The 19,626-nt window shown below is 36.5% G+C and overlaps 2 protein-coding genes across 10 annotated transcripts in view; one reads left to right on the top strand and one right to left on the bottom strand.

Annotated features, from left to right (window-relative positions):
- ESF1 (ESF1 nucleolar pre-rRNA processing protein homolog) overlaps nt 1-16,576 on the bottom strand; it is a 65,809-nt gene extending 49,233 nt beyond the window's left edge. The window contains exons 1-7 of one of the 4 annotated variants that reach the window (XM_038571586.1): nt 16,444-16,576; nt 14,295-14,976; nt 8,494-8,876; nt 7,540-7,653; nt 5,088-5,188; nt 3,054-3,206; nt 763-877 (exon numbers count right to left, since the gene is read on the bottom strand). In XM_038571586.1, coding sequence (XP_038427514.1) covers nt 763-877; nt 3,054-3,206; nt 5,088-5,188; nt 7,540-7,653; nt 8,494-8,876; nt 14,295-14,934 — 1,506 coding nt within the window. In that variant the 5' untranslated portion in view covers nt 14,935-14,976; nt 16,444-16,576. The other 3 variants (XM_038571587.1, XM_038571588.1, XM_038571589.1) reach the window with 3 other exon arrangements.
- Nucleotides 16,577-16,591: 15 nt separating this feature from the next.
- The window catches only part of NDUFAF5 (NADH:ubiquinone oxidoreductase complex assembly factor 5), a 63,099-nt gene continuing 60,064 nt past the window's right edge, over nt 16,592-19,626 (top strand). For 4 of the 6 annotated variants that reach the window (XR_005377537.1, XM_038571583.1, XM_038571582.1 and 1 more), the window contains exons 1-2: nt 16,598-16,859; nt 19,574-19,614. Coding sequence is in view for 5 of the 6 variants with exons in the window: in XM_038571583.1 (XP_038427511.1) it covers nt 16,638-16,859; nt 19,574-19,614 (263 nt within the window). In the remaining variant the exon portion in view is untranslated. Of the gene's footprint in view, nt 16,860-19,573; nt 19,615-19,626 lie in introns of all 6 variants that reach the window. The other 2 variants (XM_038571581.1, XM_038571580.1) reach the window with 2 other exon arrangements.

Genomic DNA, 19,626 nt, shown 5'->3' with positions numbered 1-19,626 from the left:
TAGCAGGTTTAATAGGGGGAAAAGAGAAGATAAGCAGCCAAGTAACAAATCAACGCAATAGAAATCTTCTGGCTAATTCATTACTGAGCAGTAAAGTTACATCTAATAATCCTGAACTATTTTACTTTAATTGTTTTTACAATTTTGGATCACATCTGCAGAAAAAAAAAATGTATTCCTATTTAAAATTTCCACTGGTTTTAACTGTGATTTGAGGTAATGCTACCTCCTTCTCCCACTTCCCAGGATATTAATAACCGACATATTACTTATTAAAGAATCTACTTGAGGGATCCCTGGGTGGCGCAGCGGTTTGGCGCCTGCCTTTGGCCCGGGGCACGATCCTGGAGACCCAGGATCGAATCCCACGTCGGGCTCCCTGCATGGAGCCTGCTTCTCCCTCTACCTGTGTCTCTGCCTCTCTGTCTCTCTCTGTGTAACTATCATGAATAAATAAATAAAATCTTTAAAAAAAAAAAAAAAAAGAATCTACTTGAATGAGAATATAGGGGAAAGATAAAGGAGAAAAAAGAAACATTTGCAGGTAATTGACTCAAGCTTAAAGGATAACAAAAATCTGAAAATAGGTTCAGACAGATGTGGTAGATAAAAATGCAAATACACTTGTGTCTCACTCCTATTTGTATTTGTGCACTAAAATTTTGAATACTTTCCATTTCTGAAGATGAATGAGTAAATAATACACAAACTCTTTTCTAAAAGCAAGAGTCCAGCTATACATCTTTAAAAGTTAAGAAATACCGTTGATGTTCCCATTGCAGCAGATGTGAAATATTTTGGTTTATATGCTGTTAAGTCCACTTCTGAGGCTATGTCCTTGGGCTCATCATCAAAAGTAATATCATCTGGTATAAACCTAAGAAACAAAGAAAAAATAAATTTATTTTAACATATGCTGTAGTGATAAACAACCAGAGTTTAGGTTCTTTTCTAATTAGTTCTAGTTTATACATACATACCATATAAAAGTTTCTATAAAACACACATGTAGATGGGGCAAACAATGTTAGAAATAACCTTGGCACAAAATTTATGAAATTCATAAACTATAAATCTGTAACTCCACTAAATTTGAGGGAACTTTGTAGGTAGAAACCCTGTGTTAGGAGTCTGTTAATATGAGTCAGGTGCAAACACACATGGGTCCCTCATGTTTCAAAAAGACCTAGACTCCTGATAGCATGGTATGAAGATCGAATAGAATTAGTACTGGATAAGTGTTCTGAAAATAAAGTATCAGACACATAAGGTGTCTCTGAAAATAAGGAAAAAACTTAAGGTAGACTCTTTAAAAAAATCTTCACAATATCATCTTACATTATTTTTTCACAAATAATTAGCTGTTAAATGTAAATTAGTCACTGTAATTGTCTGATAATACTTAGGCATCAGGCTAAAAAAATAAGGGGAAAAAGCAGAATTAAATAACCTATAGTTAATATATTTAGATTTTGTAATTTGTACAGGAGACTTTGGTTCCACACACACAAAAAGCATATGCTCAAAAAAAAAAAAAAAAAAAGCATATGCTCTATGATCCACTAAAAATGATTTTTGGGAGATAATTAAAGTTCATTAGGTTTATTTTATTTTATTATTTTTTTAGTTCATTAGGTTTATACAATATCCTTCTCTACCTAGCTATACTTCTGCAAGGAAATTAGTAGAAAAAAAACAAATATCTGAAATAATTACTTTTAAATATAATTAATATGCATGCATTTATATTTTGAGGCAGATGAAAAAAAGTTTCCCTAGATAACTGGATGACAGCAGAAAACTCCATTTCGGTTGTTATGTTCAACAAAATAAAACAGGGAATGTAGATTTCTTTCCACGGTCATTGATCTTATTTTCTAGGCCTGCCAGGGCTTATTCTAATATTGCATGGAAATGTCTGAAAAAGGAAACACATGGAACAAAATGATGCCGAAAAGAATATGTTAACATGAATTCATGAAACATAGAGTTTGACATTCTAACAAATGCTTGTTACCTACTATTTAAACATTCAAAACAAGTACCTCCTATTTAAATTGTTGAGAAAAGAAAAAGAAATACTTGTAAGTCCTTCTTGCCAGAAATACAAGCGTACTAAAATCTTACCTCAGATTATCAATTCAAGAATTTTTATTTGTATTTTTCTTCCAGTCGGCATGCCTTTCAAATATGAAAGCCAGACACTACAATATGGTGAATTTTTTTCGGAAATATTTCATTTTGAGAACAAAGCTTCTCACAAACTTGGATACAAAAAGAACTGATTTCCATTCACAGTGTCATAATAGAATGGTTTACTGGGTTCAAAAGCACTAAGCTAATAACAAAATGCTATAGAAGTTCAGCTCCTCATTCCCTCAGAACTGACATAAGCAACCATCTAAGGCTTTTTAGCTTGGGGCCAGTGAAATCTGTGCACGTGGTGAAAATAATGCTCAAGTCTGAAGACAATGTCAGCTACACCATCCATTCACTGAGCATTTAGACCAGCACTGTCCAATGGAACCTTCTGTAATGACAGCAATGTTCTGTATCTGCTTTACCCAACATATGGCCAGTACGTACTTGAAATAGGTCTAGTGATGAAGCAAATGGATGAATTAAAATAAAATTTAAAAAAATTTTAATTAGTCAGATATGACTAGTAACTACTATATTAGAAAGCACAGGATTATAGGTACCAGTTTATTAGCAAATTCTTTTGCCCCCACCTCAATGCCTTTTTTTAAAGTTAATTCACCTGGGTCCTAATTCTAAAAGAGGTTGCAAAAAAATATTACTACATATAACCAATTACCTTAAAAACATAGCCAATATATTTGAATTTCAGGATTTAAAAGTGGGGTGACTCATACATAATACTTTTGCATTTTTTCATTATAGTTTTCTTTGTTGAGTGATGTTCCATAAGATGGAGTTCACCTAAAGCAAAAAATCTTGTGCAATATGAAACAACAGAAAATATTACCAGTCTAATATTTTATTTCTTACAAGCATATTGTGCCACAAGATAAAATTGGTAAGACACATACCTCAAATCTATGAATGAACAACTACTTTCGAATTCAAGGCCATCACAATCTTCATAAATTTTACCAGCTGTTTCAGGAGAATCACAGTCTACTACTGCATAGTAGTACCTGAGTCGTTTGAACTGATAATCTCTCAATTTTTCTCTAGAAGTCCTAAAAGGTAGAAAGCTCATTAAGCTTACCAATATGGGAACACAAATACCTATCTTCCTTTAAAAAAACAAATGTAATTATTTCAAGAATAATATATTACAACCTGGCCTTCATCCCAATCCATCTTTCCTTCATGATTCTACTTGTATGGGCATTAAATATTTAAGCTCAATTTATTATTTTGAATAGCACAGACTAGCTATTTCGATTGAAATTTGAATCTAGAAAAGGAGAATATAAGAATTACATATGCTACTTATAATTTTTAGTTCTTGAATAGTCAATTTTTTTGGTTTGTTTTCCTACCACATATAGTCTCTGAAGTAAAACTGAACAAAATCACTATATTACAAAATATGCTAAGAAAGCATTAGCTCTCAGGAAAGAAATTTCTGATTTTGTAAAATGTTCATTCCAGATTTATGTATGCTCAAGTCTAAATTGTTAGAAGTTTAATTTCATTTCACTACAACATATTCTTTGAGGGTCTTCATTGGCTCTGTTTTGCCATCAATCTATTTAACCAACATTTTTATTACATGAACATATAGCTCCACCTAGTGGTTTAAAAGCTACCTTAAAGTTTTTTCTATTCATCATGATAAAAATTTATGTTTTTTATTTAATCCATAAATTTTAAAAAATTACGCATTTTGAAGGCAAATAGGGTATCAGTCCCACTTATACGGAAAGCAACATCTCAGGGAAAAAAACCAAAACTTACTAATTCAGAGCAACGAGGCTGAGAACCCTTAATCAGTCTAATCATGAAATGTTTTTCAAAACTCCATAATTGTTTTTGTGAATAAAGAAATATGAATATACACACAAAAGGTTGTTGGAATAATGTGCCACTTCTGACAGACTTTAATCTGCTTTACTACCTGTTTTAACCATGAATAGCAGGCACAGCATAAACTTCAGTCCCATTAAAGTGACCAGAGTTCTTACAGCCACTCTGGAAAAACTGTGTGGAGGTTCCTCAAAGAGTTAAAAATAGATCTGCCCTATGTCCCAGCAATTGCACTGCTGGGGATTTATTCCAAAGGTACAGATGCAGTGAAATGCCGGGACACCTGCACCCCAATGTTTATATATATATATATATATATATATATATATATATTTTTTTTTTTTTTTTAATTTTATTTATTTATGATAGTCACAGAGAGAGAGAGAGAGAGAGGCAGAGACACAGGCAGAGGGAGAAGCAGGCTCCATGCACCGGGAGCCCGACGTGGGATTCGATCCCGGGTCTCCAGGATCGCGCCCTGGGCCAAAGGCAGGCGCTAAACCGCTGCGCCACCCAGAGATCCCCTGCACCCCAATATTTATAGCAGCAATGTCCACAATAGCCAAACTGTGGAAGAAGCTTCAGTGTCCATCGAAAGATGAATGGATAAAGAAGATGTGGTATATGTATACAATGGAGTATTACCCAGCCATTAGAAACGACAACTACCCACTATTTGCTTCGACATGGGGGGACCTGGAGGGTATTATGCTGAGTGAAATAAGTCAATTGGAAAAGGACAAACATTATATGGTCTTATTCATTTGGGGAATATAAAAATTAGTGAAAGGGAATAAAGGGAAAGGAGAGAAAATGAGTGAAAATATCAGTGAGGGTGACAAAATATGAGAGATACCTACTCTGGGAAATGAACAAGGGGTAGTGGAAGGGGAAGTGGGCAGGGGGTTGGGGTGACTGGGTGATAGGCACTGAGGGGGGCACTTGGCGGGATGAACACTGGGTGTTATGCTATATGTTGGCAAATTGAACTCCAATAAAAAAATTAAAAAAAAAAAAAGTGACCAGAGTTCTGAGTTAGTGACATGAATTTGAGAGATTTCATTTTATTTTCTATAACAGATTAATACCAGTCCTTTTCAGGGGCATCTTCAGGAATACTTAATAACTCTACTGGTCCTTGAACTTGTTCTTCTTTCATCCTCTCCTTTCCAAACTCCGAAGGATATATCTAAATGCATAAAAATAAGATCAATGTAATTTATACTTCACTTTTCTTATAACATTCAGACCTGTCAAGGTCAGGAACTCTTAAGAGTTACAACTGAATTAGATGAAAACAGCAAGGATGACTCACTTCCAAACCTATTATTGGAAGCTAAAACATCCTGAGGAATCTCCTTAAAAATAGTCATTTAGACTGGAAAGTAACAGAAGAGGAGGTTGAGAACAAAAATAGAGTATCTTCTGCATACATCAACTGGGACAAGATGGTCCTGTGATCCAAAGGAAAAATTAAGAAAAGCAAGAGTTCAAGAAACTCAATACAAACACACATATGAAAAATGACTGGTTGACATGAAATATATGAAAATGATTAAAATATATAAAACATAAAGAAAAATAATTGTTTTATCTTTTGTCATATCATTTACCCAATGCTTTCTTTTAAGAAATACTTTTATTTTATTTATTTATTTATTTTTTTAATATTTTATTTATTTATGACAGATAGAGAGAGAGAGAGGCAGAGACACAGGCAGAGGGAGAAGCAGGCTCCATGCACCGGGAGCTCGATGTGGGATTCGATCCTGGGTCTCCAGGATCACGCCCTGGGCCAAAGGCAGGCGCCAAACCGCTGTGCCACCCAGGGATCCCTAAGAAATACTTTTAAATAGAAAAGAACTGGGATGCCTGGGTGATTGAATGTCTGCCCTTGGCTCGGGGCGTGATCCTGGGGTCGGGATCGAGTCCCGCAATGGACTCCCTGCATAGAGCCTGCTTCTCCCTCCGTCTGTGTCTCTGCCTCTCTGTGTCTATCATAAACAAACAAACATATAAATAAATTCCTTAAAAAAATAAATAGGAAAGAATTAATAATCTTAACACACAATTTAGATGGTCTTGGTAAAAGAAAAACAATTCACCCTCATTGGGATTTGGTATTTTTGTATGTTGGCTACTTTTGAGAGCCAAAAAATATAATTGTATCAATTTGTATTGTTTTGATAATACTGGGCTTAATATATTTTTGCTAACTAATACATGCTTTTTTGAGTTCTCTGCAATATGCAATTTATCAAATAGGGGCTTTGAGTTTTCTTACTAATTTGAGTGGCAATAATAGGTTTTGATGTGGAATTTTTAAATATATATGTAGTCACATCTGTTGATTCTGTTTCTTTTTCTTTTCTAGGTTGAGAAATTCCTGCTATCCATTTCCTGAGACACAAGATTTAACAAGAACACAATACTATTTTATTCCATTTCTGTGGTTTGATTTTTTATTTTTTTCCTCACTTTATCATCTGGAGTTTATTTTGGACTATGATGAGGTAAAGATCTGAACTAAACTCTTTATAAAGAGACTCATTGGTGTGTCCCATTATCAGGTATTCAAGCTTAGTTTAGTCTAAATTATAATATAAACTCTACTATTTACCAATTTCATTACATCAATTTGTCCTTCCATTTTTACCCAAACTTGCTAACACTTGCAGCAATAGAAAATGTTTATATGTTGTACCTGACAGGGTGAATCCTTTTATACTGGTATGTTCTCCCAAAAATTTATTAGTCATTCTCACTTGTTTATTCTTTCAGATGATTATTGGTATCATTTCTCTTTACTTTGATTTGAACTAAAATCATGATTAAAACTACACTAAAACTATAGAATTGACATATTTAAATATTTAAATAGAACAATAATTTAGAGCTGTTTCAGTCACAGTACTAAATAGTGAGCTTCTTTTAATTTCATCCTTACAACTATCCTAGGAAATGCTATTGTTCTATCCACTTGTCAGATGACAGAACATATTTGAAAGATTAATAAAATGCCCAAGATCACATTGCATGTATCAGAATCAATATTTAAATGTAGGTCTGTCATACTGCAAAGCCTAGATTCTTAATCACTATGCTTGCTCTCCAGAAAAATGGTATCTCAACATTTATTTTTTTCAAATTTATCCAGTGTTAGAGTTTACTTCATATGTATCATGTATATTTAAGGTAATTCCCAAGGACCTTACGTTTCTGCTGCTAGTAAAAATACATATTTTTTTTCTTAATTGGTTAAGAATTGAAGAATATAATTAAAAAATATCTATTCTGTCTTTGAGCTTTATAACAGCTTTTCAATTGACTTAAGTTTTTAAAATACATATAATCACATAACCCATCAATAGCAATAATTTTACCTCTTCCTTTCTAACTTTATTATAATATTTATTATACCAGTTTTGTGCCTAACTGTACCAGACAACTCCCAGATTATTTTCCTTAAAAAACTATGACTTAAAAAAAAGATTAAACTTAAAATGTCTAGAAATATTTTAAAATTAAATCAATTCTCACCTTTACAGAAAATATAACACCTCCTTTAGGTTTAAATGAATTGAACAGAGCTAGCAAATCTTTCGCCTTTAATCTGTCCCAGTCCATATTGCAAACTGCTAATCGACGTGTAACCTAAGAAATGAGAAAAATTAAATATAACATAATCTTTATCATTCCCATCACTTGCAAAATATACAAAAAAAAGTCTTCTTTCCCCCAAATTCTGAAATCATCAATATAGTATTTATCTAAGCAGTTTCTATCTGTAAAAGAAAACTTCGGTTGAGTCACACAATGGTAAAACTGTCAATAGATAAGCACTTTTTCTTACTTGGTTCTTAGCTCTTGCATCAGAACATGATAATCAGATTTTTTAACAACCAAGTTTGTTAAGCTATTTTGCTACCCAAATATGAGTCTGGAGATTGATTATGTTACCCCATAGCATTTCTAATAGTGCAGTAGGAACTGAAATGTAAACTACCAGCTACAACAGTATTTTCTAAAAATTTCATGTGAAGTTTAATTTCATGTGACATTTCTTTTTTTATTTTTTTTTTAAATTTATTTTATTTATTTATGATAGGCACACAGTGAGAGAGAGAGGCAGAGACATAGGCAGAGGGAGAAGCAGGCTCCATGCACCGGGAGCCTGACGTGGGATTCGATCCCGGGTCTCCAGGATCACGCCCTGGGCCAAAGGCAGGCGCTAAACCGCTGCGCCACCCAGGGATCCCTCATGTGACATTTCTTTAGTTAATCTCTATTTGCTTGGGCAGACATCTAATTTATATAGCTTCATTCCATATCAAAAATTGTTTTTAATATCAAAAAGTTTTAATCAGAATACCATAAGAGTATTATTTACCAATAAAGCTTTTCCCACTCAATTTAATAACATCAATTCTACCATTCATAAAAGCTACTTTTACTATGCTCTTCACAAATAATATTATTTATTCAAAAATTCACCTCATCAGCCCGAGGAGCATCTTTATCTAATTCTCTCCAAGCATGCTCAAAACCAGAGTCCTCCGGCAGTAAATCTGCCATATCTTCTTCATCTTCAGAACTGGTTTCTATATTTCCTTTACCCCTCGCAAGATCAGGGCCACTGTCACTTTCATCATCATTGTCACTATCCTCATCTTCATCTTCCTCCTCATCACTTTCATTTCCATCAATATAATCATCAGCTGAAGTTCTACCAGTGCCTATAATTCCATCTTCAGATTCTTCATCATCTATTTCACTTGCACTTTCTGAATCTTCCTCCAGAGCATCTTTGTCAAATATGTCACCATCTGTTGAGTTTTCATAATCATTGCTTTCTCTTGCCATTAATAGTGGAACCACTGTAAAAAAAGATTAAAAGGAGATATTTAGAAAATGTAAATACAAATTGAATCCAACTTATTTTGAACTCAAATCCAGTACAAACATAATTTCTACAAAATAGCCTAAAAAAACATAAATTCAGCAAAGTTCATGCTTAAGTTATTTAACATAAATTTGGATATTTACCCAATCATACAAGTAGATTCACATATTCACTCAATTATGGAGTGCCTGCTGTATGCTAGATGCTCGATACAAAATCATTGGCAATAGAAGCTATCAATGCCTACACTGAACTTAATAGTCAAGAGGATATGTGGACAGATATCAAAAAAATCAATCAAATCAATACATATAATAGGATTCTCTAAATAGGTATAACTGAATTGTTACTTGAAGGATGAAGAGGAGGTATTCAAGATTAGACCAATAGATGAGAGAAATGTTCCAAACACCAAAAAAGCCCAAAAACAAAACCAAAAAACAAATGCAAAGATCTAAAAATAGGAAAAATTGGCAAGAATGTCTAGATTGCAGATAGCCAGGAGTCAAGTAAGAAATTAAAGTGAAGAGTAAGGTAGGGGCCACACTTTCCAAAAACCAAGAAGAAGGCTTGGACTTTGTCATATAAGCAGTGAGAAGTCCCTGTTGTTTTCAGAAAGGAACATGATCAGATTGGCACAATGAGATCACCTTGACTACACTATAGAAAATTGACTGAAGGAGTCAAAAGCAGATGCGACTAGAGAATTAGAAGTACAGGACAATACTACTAGCAAGAAATGCAGGTAGCACTAAACTGTCAGAGACAGAAAGAAGTGATGGATTCACTTCAGAGTTGCAGAGTCAGGAGGTAAAAATCAACAGTAATTAGTGACAGGGGCTTGATATGGGACACAGAAGTTTTAGAAATGTCAAAGATGAGTCCTAGCTTCTTGGCGTGAAAAGCTAGCTAGCTAGTTGGATAGAGAGATAAATGTGATGTTGGAAAAGAACCAGTTTGCTTGTTTGGTACAGGTAGATCATGAGTTGTTTTTGATATGTTGAATTTGAATGCCTTTGAATCATTAAGAGGAGATATCAAGAAGGCTGTTGGCTGTTTACAGATCTGAAAAATTGCACAGTGGAGATAAAATTTTTCATTCATTCATGTGTAATAATAAGAAATGTTATGATATAGATGAGATCACCTATGCAGAGCAAAATAATAAGTTTTCTGCTTAACTTTGAGCTTTGTAAGTAACTTATAGTTAGCAATATATGAAAAGTAAGGGACTATTTTTATTTAATTTGGATTTTTTTAGCTTTCATAACTCTGAAAAAACTCATTCTCTATTTCTAAAACAATCATACGATTCTACTGTGGGGGTGTGTGTGTTGATATACAGTATCGTACACATTTTATTCATCTTTAAATTGGAGCTTACGTTTCTGTTTACAGGTTCTGCTTGCAGAATTTTAAAAAAATTATTTATTTATTTTTTAATATTTTTTTTTTAAGATTTATTTATTTATGATAGACATAGAGAGAGAGAGAGGCAGAGACACAGGAGGAGGGAGAAGCAGGCTCCATGCCGGGAGCCCGACGCGGGACTTGATCCTGGGACTCCAGGATGGTGCCCTGGGCCAAAGGCAGGCGCCAAACCGCTGAGCCACCCAGGGATCCCCAGAATTAAAAAAAATTTAAAAGCTTAACACTTGGAATGAAATTTGAACTTAGTTTTTTCCCTGATCCTATAATCTTATAATAGGTATTTATTGACAACATTTTTTTTTTAAATTTTTATTTATTTATTTATGATAGTCAAAGAGAGAGAGAGAGAGAGAGAGAGAGAGAGAGAGAGAGAGAGGCAGAGACACAGGCAGAGGGAGAAGCAGGCTCCATGCACCGGGAGCCCGATGTGGGATTCGATCCCGGGTCTCCAGGATTGCGCCCTGGGCCAAAGGCAGGCGCCAAACCGCTGCGCCACCCAGGGATTCCCCCAAAATATTTCTTATCTACTATGTAAAAGGCATTGAGCTCAGGAAAGGGAAAAGGGATATGGCTTATATCGTGATCCCATGCTCTTGATGGGTTCACAAACAAAAGGAAATTATTTACTGATTTATGAAGCTATGTTCTAAAGTAACACAGAAGGAACTTCTAAAATTGGCCTGTACAGCAGTATTTATAATAAAAAGGGTTTCATGAAGATGCCATTTGACCTGAGGCTAACTGAAAAAGAGTTCCATGAGGAAGAAAAGAAATGGGCTTTTATTTTAGTGCCATAAGGGAGTGGGGAAATCATAAAAAACAAAAAACAAAAAACTAGCCAATAGATGTGAAAAAGCCAAAAAAAAGGGGGGGGGGCATTATTGTAAGTTCTGCATATGGGATAAGAAAAATGCCACCATAATAGTGAAAGAAAGTTACTATGAGGCAAGCATCAGAATTCACTTTTAAACAATATACTGAGAAATAATACCTTCTACACTTAGCTTTATCTAATATTGCAATTTTCTCAAGCATCAGTCATTATTATACCATTTAAATGATTTTTGCATTTCACTGATGTTTTTCATTAAACTGAATTTTAAGTTAAAAAAATTAGCTTTGCTCTAAATATCTCTGAAGTCACAGATATGAGGTAGTGGTTACATTTTTTTCCCTAAGATGTACGTAACTATTAACATAAAAAAGTTTGAGTATCATCTCACATACGCCGTTTTCTCTTATGACAACAATATACATACCACACTTTCAGTTATATAATAAATTGATATACAACTGAAACTAATGATGTATTATATGTTGGCAAATTGAATTTAAATACAAAATAAAAACATACATTCAAGACTTGAAAATATCTAGTATTTTAGTATTTTTGACAATATCAAGTACAGAGTATTCATTCATTAAGTATTTGCCCAGAATCCACCATGTACAATGCTAGATAATGGGAGATTATCTCCATTCCTAGATGGTACCACTCTAGTAGTAACTTTAAACAGTACTTACTGAGCTACTTTAAAAAAATGCATTATTATCTCCCTCCAAGTTAAAAGTAATGAATGCTCACTGCAAAAATATTAAGAAAATATGGTTTAATGAAGAAAATAAAAATGATTAGTAATTTTTCATTCAAAGATAACTGGATGGTTTTGTTACATAATTTCCTAAATTTGTTTTCTATGATGTACCCACTGATTTTTTTTTTTTTTTTTAAGTAGCTAATCATATCATTTATACTATTTGGTAACTTATTTTTAAAACTTCATATATCATAAACATGTTTGGATTTATCACAATTTATTTAATCAATTCCCTAATGATTTATACTACTCTTTAAATTTTAAAAACAATACTATGATGCACTTTCTTTGCACAAATGTCCAATTATTTACTAAAACAAGTTCCTGGGAGGCAAGTGCCGGCATCAACATTCTATAATGACACATGATACCAAACTGCACCTCTTCATGTCACCTTACCTTGTAGCAATTAAAAAGTTCTGCCCACAGTAGTTGCTAGAATGGTAACTGATGAATAATAAACAAAAGATGTTTACATATGAAGTCACCAATCCCTACTTAAACATAAATGCCCTTCTAGACTGTATGTAAACTACTGGAAGCAACACGATGGGGTGGAAGGATTAAAGGCCTGAGCTGCAGGACCAGCTCTGTGTATCCCCACGTAAATCACTTTACCCTTGTTTCCTGATTAATCTACCCTAATTTCTTAAGCTCATTGAGAAATTTTAATAAAAACAATATGCAAAAAGATTCTCTAAAATCAATCCAAAGGATTATAAGGATATGTTACATTAATCCAGTGTCCTAAATCAAGTGAAATTTAAAAGATGCTAGACTAACTTACTTCATAAACCCAGCACCAAACAAAACTTGCTGCTGTTCCTATTCTGATATTATTCTCCAATTTCAGTAACCAAACTCCTATCCATTCTCCCTATACCTCAGTTTGCTGCCTGGTTCCACTACAAATGAAATGAGATCACACTCTGACCTCCCAGTCCCTGCTATCTAGAATTCCATCCACTACCTGATACTTCCTACCTTTTGAATGTGATCTCAGCCTCTCAAGTCCTCTCTTTTTCCTGATGCCTATCCTCCTTGGGTCTTGTAATTATGGCCAGCCTTTGGCTCATCTGAATATCAATTTTCAGTTAAAAACATAAACGACTGGCAACACCAACACTCAAAATTTCTTGCTGCTGGAGGTGACACAAAATTTTAATAAGCTCAGTAAACAACTAAGCATGAACCAGAATCAGATGATTCTTAGTTCCAAATAACCATTTCTAGTTGTATTTTCCACTTACCCCTTCAGAGACCTTACTATCTAATCAAACGGGAATTATTGATCTCTTCTGAACATACCCAAGCACATCTTTGCTCAAAAAGTCCTTTCTATATAGAGTTCTGGTATCTCGATTTACTTTTTCCAAGCCCTATGGTACTTCTCCTATGAATTTTTCTCTGGTTACCGTATCTTGAGTGATCTTTTCCTCTGAATTCCCATCGCCCTCTGCTAAACATCTTTTACAGCACTTACTATTATTTATTATATTACAGATCTGATTTCGTCCACTTTAGATCAGTATACAACCAGTATATAGCCAGCAGCCACATGCAGCAACTAAGTACTTGTAATGTGGCTTGTTCAAATTTTATACTTGAGATTAGTATGAAAATAGAATACAAACTATGCCATTAACATTATTTAAGCTGATTACACTTTGAAATAATCGGTTGATGTACTATGTGTAAGTTCATAAAATTAATTTCACCTGTTTTTCTTACTTTTTAAGGTGTCAACCAGAAAATTCAAAACTACACATTTTTTATTGGACAGTGCTGCCTTAGGCTGGTGTTACTGTAGAGTTCAGCAGGGATTTATTTGCAATAGAGGATCTGCAAATGGTCAAGAAAGACTGAAATCAAGGTCAAACTCCACTCAACAAGGTATATGCACCTTGCAGGAGTGCTATGTCTGGGAATAGGAGGGAATAAACCTACTGCTTCACTCAAAGATGCTGTCCCTTACCAAACTATGAGCTCTAGGAGCTCTATGTATCCAAAAGGGCTTAACTTTTTCTAATTTGCACAGGCATCAAATAAGCTAGCAGTAGCCTCGAGATGGGCAACCAAGTCTTACTTCTACCTGCCAAATACTAGTTGCTAAAAGTAGTTGAATGAATGAAGTATGAATGAATACCCAACTCTACCACAAATCACAATCATTGTTTAGCCTCAAGTTTTTCTCTCCTAGCCATTATAGCACCAAATAATCATTATACGGTATTTTTTCTTTCACACTTTATACTCAATAAGCATTTGATCACTGCCATTATACTAATATTATGTCTCCTTAAAAAAAAAAAACTGTATAAAAATAAATAATATCAAAGAATCCATAATTCTTTCCAACCAACCTGATTGCATTTGTCTTCTTGTCTCAGAGTACTTGACCTTGGGACATTTTGCAATTTCAGAGAGGCCCAAGTCTCCTGTGCTGAGTTTTCCTTTGGGACATGAGTCTGTACTATGCCGAACAATGTTTTTTTTCTCTATTATACTTTTTTGTATAAACTCTTCTCTGTCTTTCTTAGGACTTATTTTTGAATTTACCTTCTTAGATTTGCATGACTTTTTCATTTTCTGAATTCTGCCAGAGTCATCTAAACCATTTTTCTCTCCAGAATCCTTTTGATTAATTTTCTTGGTTTCTTTCTTTTTCTCCTCCACTAGATTTGATTCTATTTTGTTGTTAGTCAGGGGTTTTTTCTTCTTCATTTTCTTTTGGTTCAATGCTTTATCATCTTCATCAGATAGATCAGAATCAGAATCTGAAAGGTCATAAAAACGTTTCAAGTCTTCTGTAGTGCTGTGGTTGATGAGACGTCCTCTTTTATCCACAGCATAATTCAACTTGAACCTTTTGTCATGAAACATTGCTCGGAATCTCTTGTCAATTTTGACTTTTCGATCCTTTTCTGGCATTTCCCAAAATCTTGGGTCTTTTGTAACCCTCCTAAACCGCTGGTCACTCATTATTTCTTGTTTGGATGCCATTTTTAAATGTCTGACTGAACAAATGCTTGAAGAAACCAAATACTAAAAAATAAAACAAATATTACATAATGAAGGGTTAAAAAGATACTTCACAAATAAATACTAATTCACAATATAGTCTAAGTTAAATGTAAATAAAGATAACACATTCAATTTCATTTCCCAACTGAGTCACATGCAGAAAAGCAAAAACTATTAAAATATAGTCTTTTGATTATAGAGCATTTGGAGAAATACATTTAAGACAAAACCAGGCAGAATTCCAGGGCTTTACAGAGGGAGGCAAATGCTTACTAGCCAAATGCACTCACTTAGAACTTCTACATTTCTTTTTGCATACCTATACCTGAGGCCAGTTAAAAGCTAATGTAATCAAAAGTTTCCCAAGCCTCAGTTGGTCCTATGTTTCTTCTCATTCTGGTCCCATTCTCTGTGTTAGTCCTTACTTCACGGTACTCTAAACAACTCTTCGTTCTACAAGGCTACTCTCCCAACTAAATAGATCCAAATCGACTCAGATTCAGCTCACAAAGTTCCCTCTTTAAATCTGACAATCCTTCAAAAAGTTTCACCCTAGTTTTTTTTTTTTTTTAAGATTTTTAAATTTATGATAGAGAGAGAGAGAGAGAGAGAGAGAGGCAGAGACACAGGAGGAAGGGGAAGCAGGCTTCATGCAGAAGAAGCCCGACGTGGGACTCGATCCCAGGTCTCCAGGATCACGCCCCGGGCTGCAGGCGGCGCTAAACCGCTGAGCCACCGGGGCTGCCCAGTTTCACCCTAGTTAATAAAGATCACTTCTCTCTATCATTTCTTATTCTATAACTGAGTAAGGCCCAAATGGGCTGATTCTCCCCAAAACATATTAGATTGTGTGTGAGAGATCAGTCCTATTCCCTTGAAAATAGTAACGATTTAGCATCTCGATTTGATTTTTGCAGAGTTAAGTCACGGAGTATTAAGAACACAAAGGAACTGATCAAACAGGGTAGCAGTGCTTTGTTTAGAAAGTAAGGCTTATATTTTGTTTTCCTTAAATTCGAAAACAATTTTTTATACTTCAAAAAAAAAAACCCCATAGGTTTCGATGATGCACTGACACACATAAGCTTAACAGGTAGGTACGAGGTACGCATCCTCTCACCAACTATTAGTGACCATGCATATAAATGTTTACAACGAAAGCATTCGATAAATGTCAGACATGCAGACAGAGATGGGCGACCTGATCTCAACCTTCAACTCCACAGCCCATTCTCCCCTTTACCCACCCTCTAACGCGGAGACCACCAGGGTGGTCCCAGAACGACGATCTCCTTCCCAACCCCTAACCTTAGGGCGCAACTACTGGGCTGAGGTCCCTCGACAGGACTCGGAGAGGACCAAGAAAGTCTGAAAAACGTGACTGGAATGGCAAAGAAAAAAAATCCCTCGTGAATCCGAAGAAGACCCTGCCACAGACTCGCCAAGCACCCCGCGCAGCCCTTCTTCTTGAAACCCGACTCCGCTCACCTCGGAACTCTCGCCCGGCCTCACGTGCGACCCGACCCGCACCCACAGTCCTCCGGGTGACGCTCCGCCGGAATGGCAAGAGAACTGGGACAAACTACTTCCCCTTTCCCTCTACTGTGCTCTCCAGCGCAGGCGCCGGAACCGCGGCGGCGCATGCGCGCGCAGAGCGCCTGCGAGCGGCGTCACCGCGGGAGATGCAGCGCCTGGGCGGTCTCTGGCTCTTATGGCGGCGGCCTCCGGCGGCAGGGGTCGCGGCAAAGGGCCTCGGTCTCAGGGAGGTCGCCTCCGGCGTCTCTCCCCCGGGCAGCACCTCGCCCAGAGCCCTAAATATCTTCGACCGAGATTTGAAGAGAAAACAGAAGAACTGGGCGGCCCGGCAGCCTGAGCCGATGAGGTTTGACTACCTGAAGGAGGAGGTGAGTCCGCGGGGCAGCGGGGGAGGGTAGCTCCTACCTCAGGCGCCGGCCCGGGGGCTCGGGCCAGGCCGCAGCCGACCCCACTTCGCCCTGCGACCTTGGGCAGCCGCCCTGCGTGTCTGAGCGTCTACTGTAATCGCCTGAGCTGCTGGGTGCGCGTATTTGCAAGGTGCTCTTCATTCATTGACCCAGCAAAGGGTTGCAGCTGTGTCCTGGGCACGGTAAGACCGCGACCCTCAGGAGGTCAACAAGAAATGGAATTTCAGCCAGAGAAGTCAGGTGAGGTACTAAAGTGGAGTGGTGTAATGACTGCAGCGGTCAGAGAAGGCCGCTCGGGCAGACGACACGATGAGGAATTAGGCAAGCTGAGAACTGGAGGGAGTAGCCTCAGTGATCAAAGGGAAGGACAAATGAGTTTCTGGGACGGAAAGGACTTGGTTGAGGCCTTCGGTGAAGGAGACAGTAGGAGGGGAGGTCAGGGAGGGCGGTAAGAGATAAGGACTTTGGATTTTCCCAACCCATTCTATACGGGAATCTCTGGCCACATGTGGCTATTGAGCGTTTGAAATGTCGCTAGTCCAGTTGGGATGCGCTCTATCTGTAAAATACACTGGATTTCAGTGACACGTGTGGGAAAAGGATGCCAAATACTTCACTAACAGTTTTTTTTTTTTTAAATCTTGATTACATGTTGAAATTGTAGTTTTGATACATTGAGTTAAGTAAAATATGTGAAAAATAATTTCTTTTGTTTCTTTTTACTTTTTAAAGGTGGCTATTAGAAAACTTTAAATTTCACATATGGCTCTCATTGTTTTTCTGTTAGTCAGCGCTGCCCTAGAGGAATGTGAGGCTTTTGAATGGTTTTTGTTTTTGTTTTTGTTTTTGTTTTGGGGGGGGGAGAGAAAGCATCAACCTGGAGCCCAACCTCACAAGCCTAAGATCATGATCCTGGCACCCCAAGCCTGTTGAATGGTTTTTTTTGTTTGTTTTTGTTTTTGTTTTTGTTTTTTTATTCATGAAAGACACACACAGAGAGAGAGAGAAAGGCAGAGAGGTAGGCAGAGGGAGAAGCAGGCTCCAGGGAGGGAGCCCAATGTGGGACTCCATCCTGAGACCACGGATCACGCCCTGAGCCAGGGGCAGGTGCTCAACCCCTGAGCCACCCAGGCATCCCTGTTGAATGGTTTTCAGCAGTGGAGTGATAGGATCTGGTTTATGTATATATATATATATATTTTAATTTTTTTCTAATTTTTATTTATTTATTTTATGATAGTCACACACACAGAGAGAGAGAGAGAGGCAGAGACACAGGCAGAGGGAGAAGCAGGCTCCATGCACCGGGAGCCCGACGTGGGATTTGATCCCGGGTCTCCAGGATCACGCCCCAGGCCAAAGGCAGGCGCTAAACCGATGCGCCACCCAGGGATCCCTGGTTTATATTTTAAGAAAATTAATTAAGATAAGTTAAGGTCTCTGATTTGCTCTCATTTGAAAGACCTCGTCCTCTGTCCAGGTGGATTGGAAACTTAAGGTTTCTACTCTTTGGACACACAGCACCAAGATCAGGCCTAAGTAAATGTTCTGGGATGAAGCAAAATTGAAGTTAAGTATAGTGAAGTCTTGAAAGCCAAAGCAGGAAAGAGTTTCTGAGCTCCTTTGGACAGACCTCTGTGTAAACTTGGCCTGACCAGGTGATTGGCTGTATTCATTCTTAGGGTTCACAATGACATGTACTTAAAAGATGTATATTTCTAACCACTTTTCTCCAAGTAAAGCGTGTAGGTTACCACTTGACTGAGGCCTCATCTATGTGCAGGACTAGAATAAATGAGGTAAAGTGTATGAGAGTTCTTTTTATAATGAGCAAGTTATTCACAACGGGAATGATATATAAAGTGGAATCCTCCAGGAAAAGACTTCTGCTGTGCCTCTTTCCCTCCCTCTACTCCCCTCCCCCAAAGCAAATATACATATGTTCTAAACTTCCAAATCCTAATAGAAACTTTGGGGTGTTTATGAAGCAATAGTGGAATCTAAGGAATACTAGGCTCCCACATTTTTATTCCTGCCAGATGAAGCTAGCCTAGCAAAAGGAAGCACCTATCTTATGCCCTCTTTTAGATTTGGTTGGGATTGGGGAGAATAGCATGAAGTGCAATTTCTTCAGATTTGGTTAACTTTCTCATTTGCACATGTTGCTTAGAAAAGTTGTTTACTTCTTTTATAGTTCCACAGAATTTCTGATGAGTCTTCAAATAATAGAGTTTTGTAGTGATCACTTATACATTCATCTGTAATAAACCCTAGCTAACAATATTCAACTTTATGTACCTCCTGCTAATATCTGTGGGCAATAATGTATTTGTTATGCTTCTGTTGCTTCTTATCCTTGTAATTTTATAAAGCATATAGAATATTAAGGCCAAAATACATATACATATTCATAAATATGTAGTCTTGAATTCATTAAATTGACTTCTGAAGTAATTGGCCTCCATTTGTTTCCTGGGGTAGTTTAATTTATTGTGTTTATAATATATGCTCAAATTACGTAATTTATGGTCCAAGTGAAAATGGGATAGAAAGAAGTACTTATCAACAGTTGAAACATAAGTAACCTGTGGATTATTGAAAACTAGAAAAAGAGTGATGCTTCTCTGTTAAATCTACTTAACTTATATACATCATTGCCGCTTGTAATCCTTCAGGTTGGAAGTCAGATTGCAGATCGTGTGTATGACATAACCAGGTAAGTGATAAT

The sequence above is a fragment of the Canis lupus genome, chromosome 24, assembly GCF_011100685.1.
Source record: "Canis lupus familiaris isolate Mischka breed German Shepherd chromosome 24, alternate assembly UU_Cfam_GSD_1.0, whole genome shotgun sequence".
NCBI classification, from domain to species: Eukaryota; Metazoa; Chordata; class Mammalia; order Carnivora; family Canidae; genus Canis; species Canis lupus.
Note: the sequence above shows the minus strand (reverse complement) of the source record. Positions and strands in the feature narration are given on the sequence as shown.